The sequence below is a fragment of the Rutidosis leptorrhynchoides genome, chromosome 5 (assembly GCF_046630445.1).
Source record: "Rutidosis leptorrhynchoides isolate AG116_Rl617_1_P2 chromosome 5, CSIRO_AGI_Rlap_v1, whole genome shotgun sequence".
In the NCBI taxonomy this organism is placed as follows: Eukaryota; Viridiplantae; Streptophyta; class Magnoliopsida; order Asterales; family Asteraceae; genus Rutidosis; species Rutidosis leptorrhynchoides.
In genome coordinates, this window is record NC_092337.1 from 178,127,644 (window position 1) to 178,143,575 (window position 15,932).

At 36.1% G+C, this 15,932-nt stretch overlaps 1 protein-coding gene across 1 annotated transcript; it reads right to left on the minus strand.

The window, feature by feature from the left end:
* Positions 1–1,587: 1,587 nt before the first annotated feature.
* On the minus strand, positions 1,588–2,915 carry LOC139847895 (uncharacterized). Its single transcript, XM_071837626.1, has 2 exons — positions 2,066–2,915; positions 1,588–1,964 (listed from the first exon to the last, which is right to left on the minus strand). The coding sequence occupies exons 1-2, from the start codon at positions 2,828–2,830 to the stop codon at positions 1,761–1,763; spliced, it is 969 nt and encodes a 322-aa protein (XP_071693727.1). The 5' UTR covers positions 2,831–2,915; the 3' UTR covers positions 1,588–1,760.
* Positions 2,916–15,932: the final 13,017 nt, after the last annotated feature.

The window sequence follows — 15,932 nt, forward strand, 5'->3', positions numbered from 1 at the left end:
TTTACGAAGAAAAATAAAAAAATTAAATGGAAAATTTCTGTCGGGATGATGTGAGGTCGTCCGGAAAAAAGTCAATGAAATCAGAAAAACTGACCAAAAAGTTACTTTTTTGTCGTTTAGCCAACTTTTGCGGACGACTTTTGGTTGTCCGGAAAAGTGTCGTCCCGGTTTCTAGCTTTTCTGGTAGTGATTGTTGCTTATTAGATACGCTACTTGGCCATCATTTCGTCCATTTTTGTGGGATGAGTCAGCTGTAGATATACGCTCATTGATAAGCAGGCAATGTAATGTTATGTCAGTTTCTTTGTAGTTGTATTGATTATATAGGTTGCTATTACCTGAAATAGCTGCAGAAGGTATGTTGTATAGATTCAGATAAATCTCAAAGTGGTTGAATTAATTGTTAGCTAGGATAATCAGCGGATATAATTTTGCTTTTGCTATTATGCAGTCTATAAAATACATGATTTGTTTTTTTCTTTTCATTTTAGTTTGTACAATTCATTTCTGTTATTGGGATTATTTTCTGCCAAGTTCCATGGTCCAATTTTTGTCCCTGTTTTCTGTTTTTTTTTTCTTTTTTTTCTTTCCTTCTTATAATTCTTTAGATCTTTTTCCTCTCTAGTCTTATTGATATAAGGATTCATAGGAGCCAGTACAAAGGTTGCGTTGTATTGAACTGAAATGATTCTGTCGTTGCTCTTGCTAGTGTGGGTTGTTAGCATTTACCTAATATGCTTCGCCACTATCTTATTCATTCTTTGATCTACCTTGCGTTCACACTTCAATTTATGTATATCTGGTCTTGTTTTCTTTTGTTAAGGGGTTGGACTTTTTTGGCTAGGTAGAAATGCGTAAGAATACATTAACTGGTTCAGAAAGATTTGAGATGAGGTTTTGTTGATGCCAAATAGCATCACCAATTACTTGTTTTCCGTCTTTCAACCATCATGATTTCATCCCATCTGTTTGCTTGCTGGTTCTTGTATCATTCATGCTTTTGGTTGATTCCATTTTCTTCAATCGATTCGGTTCATATGTATGCATAGAACTGATTTTTTTTTTTTTCTAAATAAATTTCTCTATATAATGCTGCTTTGCCAGTAAGTTTGTTTACATGAATTAATTTGATCCTTAAATTTTAGTGTAGATAGGTTTTTACAGAGAAATGGTTAACGATTATATCATGATTTTGTTGGTGAAAATTTTATAGGATGTTACATACCACATTATATTCCTGGTATTAAATCATGATTGTGTTAGTTCGAACATTATTTTATGTAACATCCCAATTATTGACCGCTCTTGTGCTATCCTTCTCTGTATCATTCCAAGTCAAATTATTATAGCTTAGGTTGATCTACTTGTCATTCAGATATCTGAATACCTTGTTCTGATTAGTTGTTCTACACTTCTATTGGTTGTTTTATGCTCTTCAAGCAACAATCCAAAAGTGTATATCTTGTTGCCTTGTTCTTCAATTATTTTTAAAAGAATATTGTTCTAATTATTCAAAAGATAGAGGAAGTCTACCAACTGCGTATCCTCGATTTAACACAACAAAACAAACAGGTATACATGAAACATGAAACATAAAAACAAAATGCAAATTACAAATAAAAGATCAACAACCATAGTAACACTAATCAACCTTCCATGCTTCCGCCACTCCATTAAACCAAGCATATTATTCTTCTTTTCATCTTCTATTTTCAAGTAGATATACCTTTATTATACCATAGATACACAATATACATGGATCAGTGATGTCCAGGCAACTTCTCTTTAATTTTCTCCATCATCCCTTTCTTCTCATGAGTTTCCCCATAACCTCCGGTACCGGTTGTCGTGGTTGTGGTGGTATACTGCGACTGATCCGTACCGTGACTACCGGGAAGCTTCTCTTTTATCTTTTGCATCACACCTTTCTTCTTTCTCCTCCCTCCAAGACCATCATCTTCCGACTGAACATGAAAATAAATATCATCAAAAACCATACACATAACTATAACTACTTGTATATATATTATGAAAGTAATTCAGTTTTTTTAAATAGTAAACCTACAGAGCTTGAGCTGCCACTGCCTGAACGATGAAGAATACCCGTTCCAGTTCCAACTCCAGATCCAGCTAACCCGGTCCCATGTCCAGTATGGGTGCCACTTCCTCCGAAAGGAGTGGCACCTGGTCGGGTACCTGCTAAATGGGGCCCAGTTCCGGTCCCAGCGCCACCAAAAGGAGTGGCGCTGGGTTGGTTCTGAAACGTCTCAGTACCAGGCTCGGTTCCCAGGCCTTGATAGCCTGTTGCTCCGTAACTACGTTGTTGACCTTGGTGTTCAATAGAACTGTAGGGTCCAGTACCACTAGTGGTATGGCGACCACCGGTCCCACTTAACCCGGTGGCGTCAGCTATTTTACTACCCAACCCCTGGTGCCCAGTAGTAGTATGAGTACCGGTTCCGGTTAACCCAGTCGCTTCACCAATTTTGCTACCCATCCCTTGGTGCCCAGTGGTAGTATGACCACCGGTTCCGGTTAACCCAGTCGATTCACCTATTTTGGTACCCAACCCATGATGACCGGATGTGGTATAATGACCACCACCAGTTCCGGTCATTCCGGTAGTTGTAGTGTTATGACCACCATGCCCAGTGATACTAACAGCTTCACCAAGTTTGGAACCTAACCCTTGGTGACCGGTTGAATCATAATCACCCATGGTTCCACCAGTTGTATGAATCGGGTTTCCATACTCGTCGGTTTGTCGAATCGGGTTGCCGTACTCGTCGGTTTGGCGACCGTATTGTTGATTTCCTCCGTATTGTGCCATAATATCTTCTTTTTCGAAATCTGGAAAGTTTCAAAGAATATAATAGCAAACACTTGCAATATATGATATCCGATCTTATTGTATATTTGTTGTTTTCGCTTGGTTAATTGAGATTGCAGAGAGTTTATATTTATATAGAAGGAAATGAGATGATGATGATGATGGAAAGATGGTACACGTACGTGAATGCATGGTATGTGAGATTACTATACACGTGGCGAGCCTATACCTTAGCATTTGTAATACCTGTTAAAGATAATGGACACGTCCCCAAATTGTCGGCTGATAGCTTTATACATATCCAATAATCGATAACTTAAAGCGAGAACCTCAAGAAGTCGAATTGAACCTAGTCAACTAAACATGACTTGTTGTTACTAGATGAACGTAAGTCTTGAGTTCATTATAGCGTATTCATATTTCTTAAGACTAAGTAAGTACTTGGATAATCGATTAATGGTTGTTAAAATTTACTATTGTTTATATGATCGATTAATTGCAATCAGAGTTAATATACTTACTGTCTGTGTAAACGCATGGATGCAGGTTGCATCCGTACGGGTACAAATGCAACCGCAGGGTTACACGTGCATACCTTATATATTGAAGGTTTCGGGTTCATTGTTAGAGTTACGAACCTAAACACCTCTCTAGTCATGAATTCAATTGTTTGAAGGTCTAGCACTTTGGTTTACTGATCTATTATGTACTAAAGTTGTTTTTAATCATTAGATCATAGTTAAGTGAGTCGTTTTTGATATTAAACCCAATATAGAGTTATTCTGTACTATATATTGAAGATAAGATCGATTAATACCGTTTAATCGTTCCTAGAAGTGGTATAAGAGCTATTGGTATCATTAATTGATCGGATTTTGTGTCAAAATTCGTGTTTGAGTTTTTGGGTTTTTGGTGGTTTAGAAATAAATCATCAAAGCTTGAATTTTAAACGTTAAATTTTTGTTTTTTTCAAGCCATCGTGTTATACAGATCATAATTGGTGTTTTGAACGTAAAACATTAAGGTGTTTTTTTTTATCAGGATTAGAGTGCTAGATTGAATTCTACCCCAAACCGTAGTTTTGGTGCAGTTTTCTGCCCAGAATTCACCAAGAACACAACCGCACGGTTACACACTCTAATTGTACTGATACACCTTTGCATCCGTGTTAGTTTGAATCTGTGACATACAATCGTGAAATCCTACATCCGCGTTTTGCGACCGTATCAACCCTTGTAACCGTAAGGATACACCTTGCATCCGTATTAGCTTTACACGGATACACCTTGCATCCGTGTGATATTACATCTGTGTGATGCATCAATGTTAGCCTTGCATCCGTATTAATTTAGTACAACCGTCTACTGTACCCGTACGGATACAATGTTAGAAACTACTGATTTTTCTGAAACACGATCAGCGTTAGTCGGAGCATCCTCCTCTGGATTCCATATATATTTATAGACTGAAAATGAAATAGGAAGTTTGACTATGTTTCCTAGACTTGAATCTTTAGACGACTATTCCGAATGGAAACCTAGATTCCTTCTTTCACTTAATGGTATCGACAGTCGCATGTACAACTGTTTGAAAGAAGAATACAAGTTCTCCGAGAAAGAACCCGGTCATGAACCAAATAAACCATTGGAACTTACTGCTGCTGAGAGACATACTTATAGCCTTGAATGCAAGACTTACAGTCATCTTACACAGGCTCTCTCAAAGGAAGTTTTTCATCAGTTTGAGACACATACAACCTCGTATAGTGTCTGGAATGCTATTAAGAGTGGAGTTGAAGGCATTGTTGAATACAGAAAGAGGAATGGTAAAGTTTTAAAGAAGGAGTGGAAACAGTTTGCAGTACAACAAGAGGAGACTTTAGAAGCTAATGTTGCTAGATTTCGTCATTTGTTAACGGAATTAGAGAGATTTGATATCACCTTCACGAACAAGAAGATTGTACAGTATTTTCGTGAGGGTTTTCCAGTTAAGTGGGATCCGTGTAGCGACCCGACAAAATCGTCATTGACGGCGCCGCTAACTTAGGTCCCGTTGCGTGGTCATAGTCCCTATATGAGACGCGTTTGACCAAAATTATGTCGCATTCATTTGAATCGCACAAGACTTGCAAAGTTTAGTTTACCAAACGGTTCGACAACCAGTTTAAGTTTACAAAAGTATAAAGTATAAATGAAATAACTTGCGACATAATAAGTTTAAAATCACGGTTGCTATAAATAGCGTATGTATGTAGACAAAAGTTTGAACCCAAAGGTGCTATCACTAGCGTATGTATGTATGTATGCTTGACCCCAAGCAAGAAATCAGAGTGTATGCAAGTATGCTTGACCTCAAGCAAGTATGAGTGTACGCGAAAGCATGTATCAAATAGCCAAGTATGAACCTGAGAAACATGTAGAAAACTGTCAACGAAAAACGTTGGTGAGATCATAAGTGTATTTGTAAAAGTATGTTTTTGAATCACAAGGTTTAGTATCAAAGCGTATACATCTCTAAAGATGTATTTGTATCAAAGCGTATACATCTCAAAAGATGTTGTTTGTAATCCATAAGATTTAGTATAAAGTGAATATCAAGCGTATACATCCCAAAAGATGTTGTCTGTATCACGAGCACCCAATTACCAAAACTTAACTGAATCTTACTTCTGCATAATAGTGTTAGAACCTACACTATACACCGAAAATACGTTTCATCCGTCAGACGAGGATTCGTCAAACCCGTATGGCCACACAACATAAATTCTCGCTCACACCCTACAAGTGTAACTAATGGTAATTGAACTTGAGGATTTTTGTTCTAAATCGTATGTTTCTTTGCTCTTGTATTCGTATTTGTGTTCAAAGTATGAAAGTATAAACCGTATAAAATGTATATAAAGTATATGTTTCTCAGCCCACGATTTAAAAGTATAAAAGTATTTGCAAAGGTGGGACTATGATCTCACCTCGAGTGCACGAGTATAAAATGTACTTCACAAAGTAAACGTGTGCATGAAAGTTGCTTAGCCTTGACCTAAACAAGTAAGTTGTATCAATTAACCGGTTACGACACAAGGTCGGGTGAAATGTGTTCAATTAGTCCTATGGCTCGTTACGACTCGAATAGTATAGCATGTGAATCACGTTGTCAAGTTTCATGCAAGAACGGAGATTAGAACGATTGCATAAACGTTTGTTTAAGTTTGACTAAAAGTCAAACTTGGTCAAAGTCAACGAAAAAGTCAACATGTTCGGGTCGGGTCCCGAACTATTTTTCTGTGCTAATTATTCATATATAGGCATGTTAGAACAAGTTACATGTGAATCGGAGGTCCATAGCATAGCAAACATTTTGCGTGAAAATGAAAAGTACTGATGCCTGTCAGTCTCAATTGTTCAAGTCTTTTCCAAAACTCAATTTAGCACAAAATATAAACCGTAAACACTTAGAATGCGTATCTTATATCGTTGGAAAGCTCTTTTGACAAAGAATACAACTAACTACTTTTCTTCAAGCAAAAGCATCAATTTCAATAACCGAAAACTCGTCAATCGATCAATAAAGGTTTATTTTCAAAGTTTCAAGTTCATCAAATGCATTTTAAGTTTCGGGAATCCAATTCACACATGTGATATGCCGTTTTGAAGTTAATGAAACATACATTACAACTATACATTTACAATTTACTTTTCATGGCATTCAAGCATCAAAAAGTTCATTTTAAGTCTATCAAACCCTAACCAAAATCCACAAAAATCAATATTCATGTTCTTGAAGTTTTCTTAATCAACCTATGCATCAAAACGAAGCTAGTGATACTAGTAACACAATTAAAACATGAACTTTAACAATTTAACAACATTAAATCATCCAAGATGCAAGATTAAGCAAACCCGTTTCAAATGTTCAAACTAGTTACTCAAAATAACAAATCGAGCAAACAAAACATATATTCATGTTACACACGAGCCATAGATACTAACTAACACCATTTCAAGTCAAAAATACGAATTTGGAGAAAATCTGGAGTTTTAGAAATGTTACCCAAACGAGATGAAATTGGTACCAAAATGTAGAGGATGAAGAGAGGATCACGAAAATGTAATTTGTTTTGTTGCAAGTCTCCTAGATCCGAAATGGATGATGAATGAATGATTTGAGTGAAAATGAGAAAAAAATGGAAGTAGTGAAAATGGTAGGAGATGGTGAAATGAATGGGTGGAGGAGAATGGGGCTTGACTAGTTGACCTAGTCAACTAGTTTGGCCCCTTGGCAACTTCGGTCCCTCAAGTTTCAAAGCGGGTGCGGGAATTAACCAAACGAATATTTTAAAAACGCTCGAGTAAACGAGTGATGTTATAATTAAATAACGAAAATATTAAAACGCTAGTCAACGAAAGATGCGAATTTAAATAACGAAGGATATTATTTAAAAAAAAGGCAGTGTTAAAAATAAATTTAATGGAAAAACGCGGGATGTTACATTACCTACGCCTTAAAAGAAATTTCGTCCCGAAATTTAGTTGGAAGTAGTAGTCGTTGTTTCTTCCTCGAGATCTTGTGTTGTCAATTCTACGAATAAGTGAAGGTACGTCTTGGGCATTTCAACGAACTTTGACAGTCCGGATTTTATGTTATTTTAAGGTTCGGCTTCACGATCCATAATTTCAATCGGTTCTCCTATGAAGTAGAGTTTGTCATCGATAGTAAGCTCATCGAAAAGAATAACAAGTTCTTGTTTCTCAAGACACTTCTGTAAGTTGATTCATAGAATGTAGGTTGAACGGAGACTCAAATATGTCGGAAAATCTAAATGGCTAGCAACGGGTCCAAAACACCCCAAGATTTTTAAAAGGATCAAATATTGCAGATTTTGCTTTCTACGTTTCCCGAAACGGATTACACCTTCTCAAGGCGCGACTTTTAACGTTATGCGGTCACCCGCTTGGAATTTGAAATGTTTATGTCCAACATCGGCTAGCTCTTTTTGCGCTTACGGGTCATTTTGAGTCTTTCTTGGATTTGAATGATCTTAACAGTTATTTCATGAATGAGTTCGGGTTCGGTGGTTTGCTTGTCGCCTACTTCGGTTCAACAGTTAAGAAAGCGTCAATTGCGGATATATGAGTTCTCAAAAGGTGTGACATTAATACTCAAATGAAAATTATTGTAGTACTAGAATTCGGCTAAAGGCAAATACTTTTCTCAAGTAAATTTGAAGTTGATAACACAAATTCGTATTACGGTTTCCAAGGTTTGAATCGTATGTTTGCTCGGTCCTTCGGGTTGTGGTTGATGTGCGGTACTCATGTCTAAACGTGGTCCCGAGGCTTTTTGAAAGGCACTCCGAAATCTAGAAGTGAAATGAGGATCTCGATACGAAACGAGGTACATTTCTTTAAGGTATATTGAACAAGTTCGTTAGGACTTGAAAACGTTAGTTAGAACAAGTTTCTCAAGAAATTCACGTCGCGGAAGATTTATCGGTTTCCAAAAACGTTCGTTAGAGCAAGTTTCTTATCGGTTTCTAAAAAAACGTTCGTTAGGACTATTCGTCCTCGAGGCAAATACTAGCATAATGTGAAGAGTCTCTCTCTCCATTGAGAATTTAGAATAAAGATTTCCTTATACGAAAGTACGAGTGTAATGCAAGAGAAATTTCCACCTCGATGTGAGCATAACAAGCAAATTGTAGTTCGTTGATAAAATCGCGTGAAAACGAGATAGTATACACGTGTAACATATGGTTGAAGTCGAAGGAATTTGTCATTCATTCAGAAGCATAAGTATGGTTCGATAATAATCGACGATGTGTACCGGGTATGGTTGTTATCAGTATTCTCAAATTTTTCGGATATTCAAACAAGAAAAATAAAGTCATGTACATGGCACATGGTGGTGATTAGGTTGATCGAGTCCAATCACCATCACGTGTCATTAGAACTTTGGTGTGAATTACCGTAATATAACCACGTTGATTGAGTGTCATTATATTACGCTAACTCATACATCCATTCCCACATCACTCCATAGATTCAGGTTTGTGTAATCGTGAAGATTTAAAATGAACAAAGTGTAACGACGTCTCTAACGTGACTCGTACTAAATCGAAAGAATTAGTGCAACTCTAAAGAAGCGTTCCCCGACGGAAGTGTATAAATGATTGTTCACGTCAATGCATTCAATTCAAACAATAATGTCTTTAGGTATGAAAAGAGTAACGAATCATGATAATGAATAGTACGCAACCGTAGTGGTAAGTAGTGACGACGATACTCACCTAGAGTAGTGATGGTAATAACAAGAAGTGGTAGATAGTAAGGAACACCGGGTGACACCGATAGTAAGCTGAAATGGTGGCGAATAACAATCTGGGAGACAGAGTTCTCGAACAAGTGTGACTAATGAAGTCGTCGTCATCCTTACGCGTATGAATCTTAAGTTTACGTGTGTTACCCGAAAGTTGTAGAATACGAGTTCGTATGAAGAAAGTTTGGTACCACTAAGAAGTTTGCCTAAGAATGATTCAAGTATAATGCACAAGTAGTCAAGTAAGTGCTATCTATAGCAAATGTATGTCAGAATGCAATGGCTAACTATCCGGTTGCAGTCTAGATTCACTAATGCGTCCTAACGACTCTGTAAGACATACTAATGCACATCCTAGATCCCTACAACCAACTCTCTGATACCATCTGTAGCGACCCGACAAAATCGTCATTGACGGCGCCGCTAACTTAGGTCCCGTTGCGTGGTCATAGTCCCTATATGAGACGCGTTTGACCAAAATTATGTCGCATTCATTTGAATCGCACAAGACTTGCAAAGTTTAGTTTACCAAACGGTTCGACAACCAGTTTAAGTTTACAAAAGTATAAAGTATAAATGAAATAACTTGCGACATAATAAGTTTAAAATCACGGTTGCTATAAATAGCGTATGTATGTAGACAAAAGTTTGAACCCAAAGGTGCTATCACTAGCGTATGTATGTATGTATGTATGCTTGACCCCAAGCAAGAAATCAGAGTGTATGCAAGTATGCTTGACCCCAAGCAAGTATGAGTGTACGCGGAAGCATGTATCAAATAGCCAAGTATGAACCTGAGAAACATGTAGAAAACTGTCAACGAAAAACGTTGGTGAGATCATAAGTGTATTTGTAAAAGTATGTTTTTGAATCACAAGGTTTAGTATCAAAGCGTATACATCTCTAAAGATGTGCTTGTATCAAAGCGTATACATCTCAAAAGAGGTTGTTTGTAAACCATAAGATTTAGTATAAAGTGAATATCAAGCGTATACATCCCAAAAGATGTTGTCTGTATCACGAGCACCCAATTACCAAAACTTAACTGAATCTTACCTCTGCATAATAGTGTTCGAACCTACACTATACACCGAAAATACGTTTCATCTGTCAGACGAGGGTTCGTCAAACCCGTATGGCCACACAACATAATTTCTCGCTCACACCCTACAAGTGTAACTAATGGTAATTGAACTTGAGGATTTTTGTTCTAACTCTTATGTTTCTTTTCTCTTGTATTCGTATTTGTGTTTAAAGTATGAAAGTATAAACCGTATAAAATGTATATAAAGTATATGTTTCTCAGCCCACGATTTAAAAGTATAAAAGTATTTGCAAAGGTGGGACTATGATCTCACCTCGAGTACACGAGTATAAAATGTACTTCACAAAGTAAACGTGTGCATGATAGTTGCTTAGCCTTGACCTAAAAAGTAAGTTGTATCAATTAACCGGTTACGACACAAGGTCGGGTGAAATGTGTTCAATTAGTCCTATGGCTCGTTACGACTCGAATAGTATAGTATGTGAATCACGTTGTCAAGTTTCATGCAAGAATCAAGTATAAACAGAGATTAGAACGATTGCATAAACGTTTGTTTAAGTTTGACTAAAAGTCAAACTTGGTCAAAGTCAACGAAAAAGTCAACATGTTCGGGTCGGGTCCCGAACTATTTTTCTGTGCTAATTATTCATATATAAGCATGTTAGAACAAGTTACATGTGAATCGGAGGTCCATAACATAGCAAACATTTTGCGTGAAAATGAAAAGTGAAACAGAATCTGGAATGCAGCAAATGCCGCGCTGCGGCAATTGGGGTCGCGCCGCGCCATAAGGCGTGGCCTGATGCCTGGTCAGTCTCAATTGTTCAAGTCTTTTCCAAAACTCAATTTAGCACAAAATATAAATCGTAAACACTTAGAATGCGTATCTTATATCGTTGGAAAGCTCTTTTGACAAGGAATACAACTAACTACTTTTCAACAAGCAAAAGCATCAATTTCAATAACCGAAAACTCGTCAATTGATCAATAAAGGTTTATTTTCAAAGTTTCAAGTTCATCAAATGCATTTTAAGTTTCGGGAATCCAATTCACGCATGTGATATGCCGTTTTGAAGTTAATGAATCATACATTACAACTATACATTTACAATTTACTTTTCATGGCATTCAAGCATCAAAAAGTTCGTTTTAAGTCTATCAAACCCTAACCAAAATCCACAAAAATCAATATTAATGTTCTTGAAGTTTTCTTAATCAACCTATGCATCAAAACGAAGCTAGTGATACTAGTAACACAATTAAAACATGATTTTTTAACAATTTAACAACATTAACTCATCCGAAATGCAAGATTAAGCAAACCCATTTCAAATGTTCAAACTAGTTACTCAAAATAACAAATCGAGCAAACAAAATATATATTCATGTTACACACGAGCCATAGACACTAACTAACACCATTTCAAGTCAAAAAAATGAATTTGGAGAAAATCTAGAGTTTTAGAAATGTTACCCAAACGAGATGAAATTGGTACAAAAATGTAGAGGATGAAGAGAGGATCACGAAAATGTAATTTGTTTTGTTGCAAGTCTCCTAGATCCGAAATGGATGATGAATGAATGATTTGAGTGAAAATGAGAAAAAAAATGGAAGTAGTGAAAATGGTGGGAGATAGTGAAATGAATGGGTGGAGGAGAATGGGGCTTGACTAGTTGACCTAGTCAACTAGTTTGGCCCCTTGGCAACTTCGGTCCCTCAAGTTTCAAAGCGGGTGCGGGAATTAACCAAACGAATATTTTAAAAACGCTCGAGTAAATGAGTGATGTTATAATTAAATAACGAAAATATTAAAATGCTAGTCAACGAAAGATACGAATTTAAATAACGAAGGATATTATTTTTTTTTTAAAAAGGCAGTGTTAAAAATAAATTTAACGGAAAAACGCGGGATGTTACAATCCGATTGTTCAACAGATTGAGACTAAATGTGTTATAGCGGATAATTCATTTAGTAGCTTTGTGACAAAGTTACAGGCTAAGGAGCTGGAACTACAAGAGCGAGTGAAGACACTTGAGTTAGCTCAAAACATAACTCTTTACAAATCACATGCTATAGGATCTGGCAAGAAACATGCTCCACCTCAAACAGCGTTCACTTCTAACATCCAGATTCTAACCTCCAGTTATGTCACTCCCGCTCCACATAATGTTCTTCATCATACCACCTCAAGCAAAGATGAGAGTTTTGAGATTCTCAAAATTGATAATATTTGTTTACGAACGATTAAGGAGGTAGAAGAGGACATGGCATTAGTGGCAATGGTCGTAAACTCATAAAATGATCTATTGAATGGTCATATTGGAAATAGTCACTTAGAAGCTGAAGATTATGAAAAGATTGATGAGAACGAAATGGAGAAAATGGATATCTTATGGACTATGGGTAGTGTTATTCGTAGAGCTAAGAGGTGTTTACAAAAAACTGGTGAGAAGACTTTGAGTGTCAACAAGAATACCAAGTTCGGGTTCGATATGAACAAAGTGAGATGCCAACAAGTTGGGACATTTCAAAAGAAATTATAGTAAGCCAAAACAGCCAGGTTTTCACAACCCGTTTCATAATTAAAATAAGGACCCCAAGAACAAGGTGAACATTCCAATTGCTGACGAGTTAACCAAAGCCTTAACTGCAACATATGAGGATGAGGTGTACGGATGGTCTATTGATGTGATGGATGCTTACGATCATCATGCTAACATCGTAAGGGTTCAGATGACTGAAGAGGAGGTTGAAAAAGAGAAGGCTGAAAGAGAGAATGTTGGGTGTGTTGGACGAAATAAGTTCTGCAAGTGTTATATGTGCAAAATGGAACATCGAATTGAGCAAACTTGGTACTGGACGGACTTTCTGCATCGAGGGATTGTAAACAAAAGAGTCACTGAGAAGTTTAAGTGGGCTAAGCACAATGATGGTGATGTGTGGACTGATAGTAAGTCATCATCTTCAGACGAGGGAAAGGTTAATAAGGTTTCTGATAGGGTTGATGGTAAAATGTTTGAAAGCTTGGAAATTGGGTCAGACAGCTCTAGTTCAGAATCCGAATCGGAGTCCGAATCAGAATCTAGACCAGATGGTGAAAAAGTTACACATATCTATGCTTTCATGGCAGATTCCTCTAATAAATCAAAGGTACAATCTGCATCTAATACTATTTATGAAAATTGTGTTGGTTTAGAACAAAAGCATAAAGACCTTAGTGAATCTGTCTCTGCCTGTAATACGTGAGCTAAACTAGAAGAGAAGGTTAAGTTGTTGACTGAAATTTGCCTTAGATGTGATAAGTGTCCTACCTTAGAACAAGAAAATAAATTTCTAAAGAAAAGTAGTGAGTCACTTAGGAGGCAATATGATGATAATGCATTTTACAGAAGTAGGGAGAAGGAATTTAGGGAGGTTATTAAAACCCTAGAGGATCAGGTGACAGATCTGAAGTCTAATGTGATGCTAAATACACAGACAATTATAAAGTGTATCGCTGATATAGATACCCTTAAGAGAGAAAAAGAATCGTTAAGGATTAGTTATGAAACGTAAAGAGATAAAGTATTTATTTTTAAGCGATCTACTTTTGTGTTAGAATACTGCCAGAAGGAAGTAGGAAAGGTGGGTGGGGTTGACTACAAGCAGTGTCCACTCCTATTTGAACATGACTACAACATCACACCACCTGAGAAACAGTTTGGAGAAGTCAACCTTAAACCTCCACCGACTGTGATCGAATAAGACAAGGAAAAAGGGTAGTTAGTACTGAATCTCCCAAGATAGTTGTAAGAGAGGGAGAATAAGGGGATAAGACTAAGGCAGACAGTAATGGAAAATCAAATCCCAAGCCAATTACTCTGCTGAAGAACCCTGCTAAATAGAGACCAATCAGAATTAGGAATAGATCCCCGATTAAATTTGTAAAGGCCCTAATTTTGAGGAGGAAGACTTCATGAAACTCGCATGCAATTCACCACCAAATTATGTTCCTCCTGCTAAAAGGTCTCCAGTTAAAACACCTGCTAGATCACCATCCAGGCCTCAAAGATCTAGATCCCCGAACAGACATAACCCTAAGTTTGAATCTAACTACACGGGAAACGATTTGGAAACACATTCGTGCTTTCATTGTGGGATGGGGGTGTAGTGACCCGAACTTTTCCATGTTTATATATATTAATTAAAATTGACATTTACATGATTAAGTGTTTCCAACATGTTAAGCAATCAAACTTGTTAAGACTTGATTAATTGAAATGAGTTTCATGTAGACAATTGACCACCCAAGTTGACCGGCGATTCACGAACGTTAAAAACTTGCAAAAACAACATGAAGATATATATATGGTTAACATGAGATTATGATAAGTATGTATCGTACTAAGTGTATTAACAATGAATGATATTCATAAAAATGAGATTATTGAATTAAGAAACTCGAAACGATATATATAACGATTATCGTTATAACAACGTCTTACTAAATACATATGAATCATATTAAGATATAGATACACTATTTTTAACATGATAAAATGATAATTAAGTATATCATTAAGTGTGTTAACAATGAACTACATATGTAAAAACAAGACTACTAACTTAAGGATTTCGAAACGGGACATATATGTAACGATTATCGTTGTAACGACATTTTAATGTATATATATCATATTAAGATATATTCATACATCATAATATCATGATAATGTAATAATTTAACATCTTATTAGATATAATAAACAATAGGTTAACAACATTAAATGAGATCATTAACTTAAAGGTTTCAAAACAACACTTACATGTAACGACTAACGATGACTTAACGACTCAGTTAAAATGTATATACATGTAGTGTATTAAGATGTATTTGTACACTTTTGAAAGACTTCAAGATACATATTAAAGTACTTCTACTTAACAAAAATGCTTACAATTACATCCTCATTCATTTTCATCAACAATTCTACTCGTATGCACCCATATTCGTACTCGTACAATACACAGCTTCTAGATGTATATACTATTGGTATATACACTTCAATGATCAGCTCCTTAGCAGTCCATGTGAGTCATTAAACATGTGGGAACCATCATTTGGCAACTAGCATGAAATATCTCACAAAATTACAAAAAATATTATAAATCATTCATGAATTATTTACATGAAAAAAAAACTTACACATCCTTTATATCTAATCCATATACCAACAACCAAAAACACCTACAAATGCTTTCATTCTTCAATTTTCTTCATCTAATTGATCTCTCTCAAGTTTTATCTTCAAGTTCTAAGTGTTCTTCATAAATTCTATAAGTTCTAGTTTCGTAAAATCAAGAATACTCTCAAGTTTACAAGTCTACTTCCAAGCTTTCTAATCCATTTCAAGTAATCATCCAATCTCAAGAAATCTTTCTTATTTATAGTAAGATATCTTTCTAATTCAAGGTAATATTCATATTCAAACTTTGGTTCAATTTCTATAACTATAACAATCTTATTTCGAGTGATAATCTTACTTGAACTTGTTTTCGTGTCATGATTCTACTTCAAGAACTTTCAATCCATCCAAGAATTCTTTGAAGCTAGATCAATTTTTGTCACTTCCAGTAGGTTTACCTACTAAACTTGAGGTAGTAATGATGTTCATAACATCATTCGATTCATATATATAAAACTATCTTATTCGAAGATTTGAACATGTAATCACTAGAACATAGTTTAGTTAATTCTAAACTT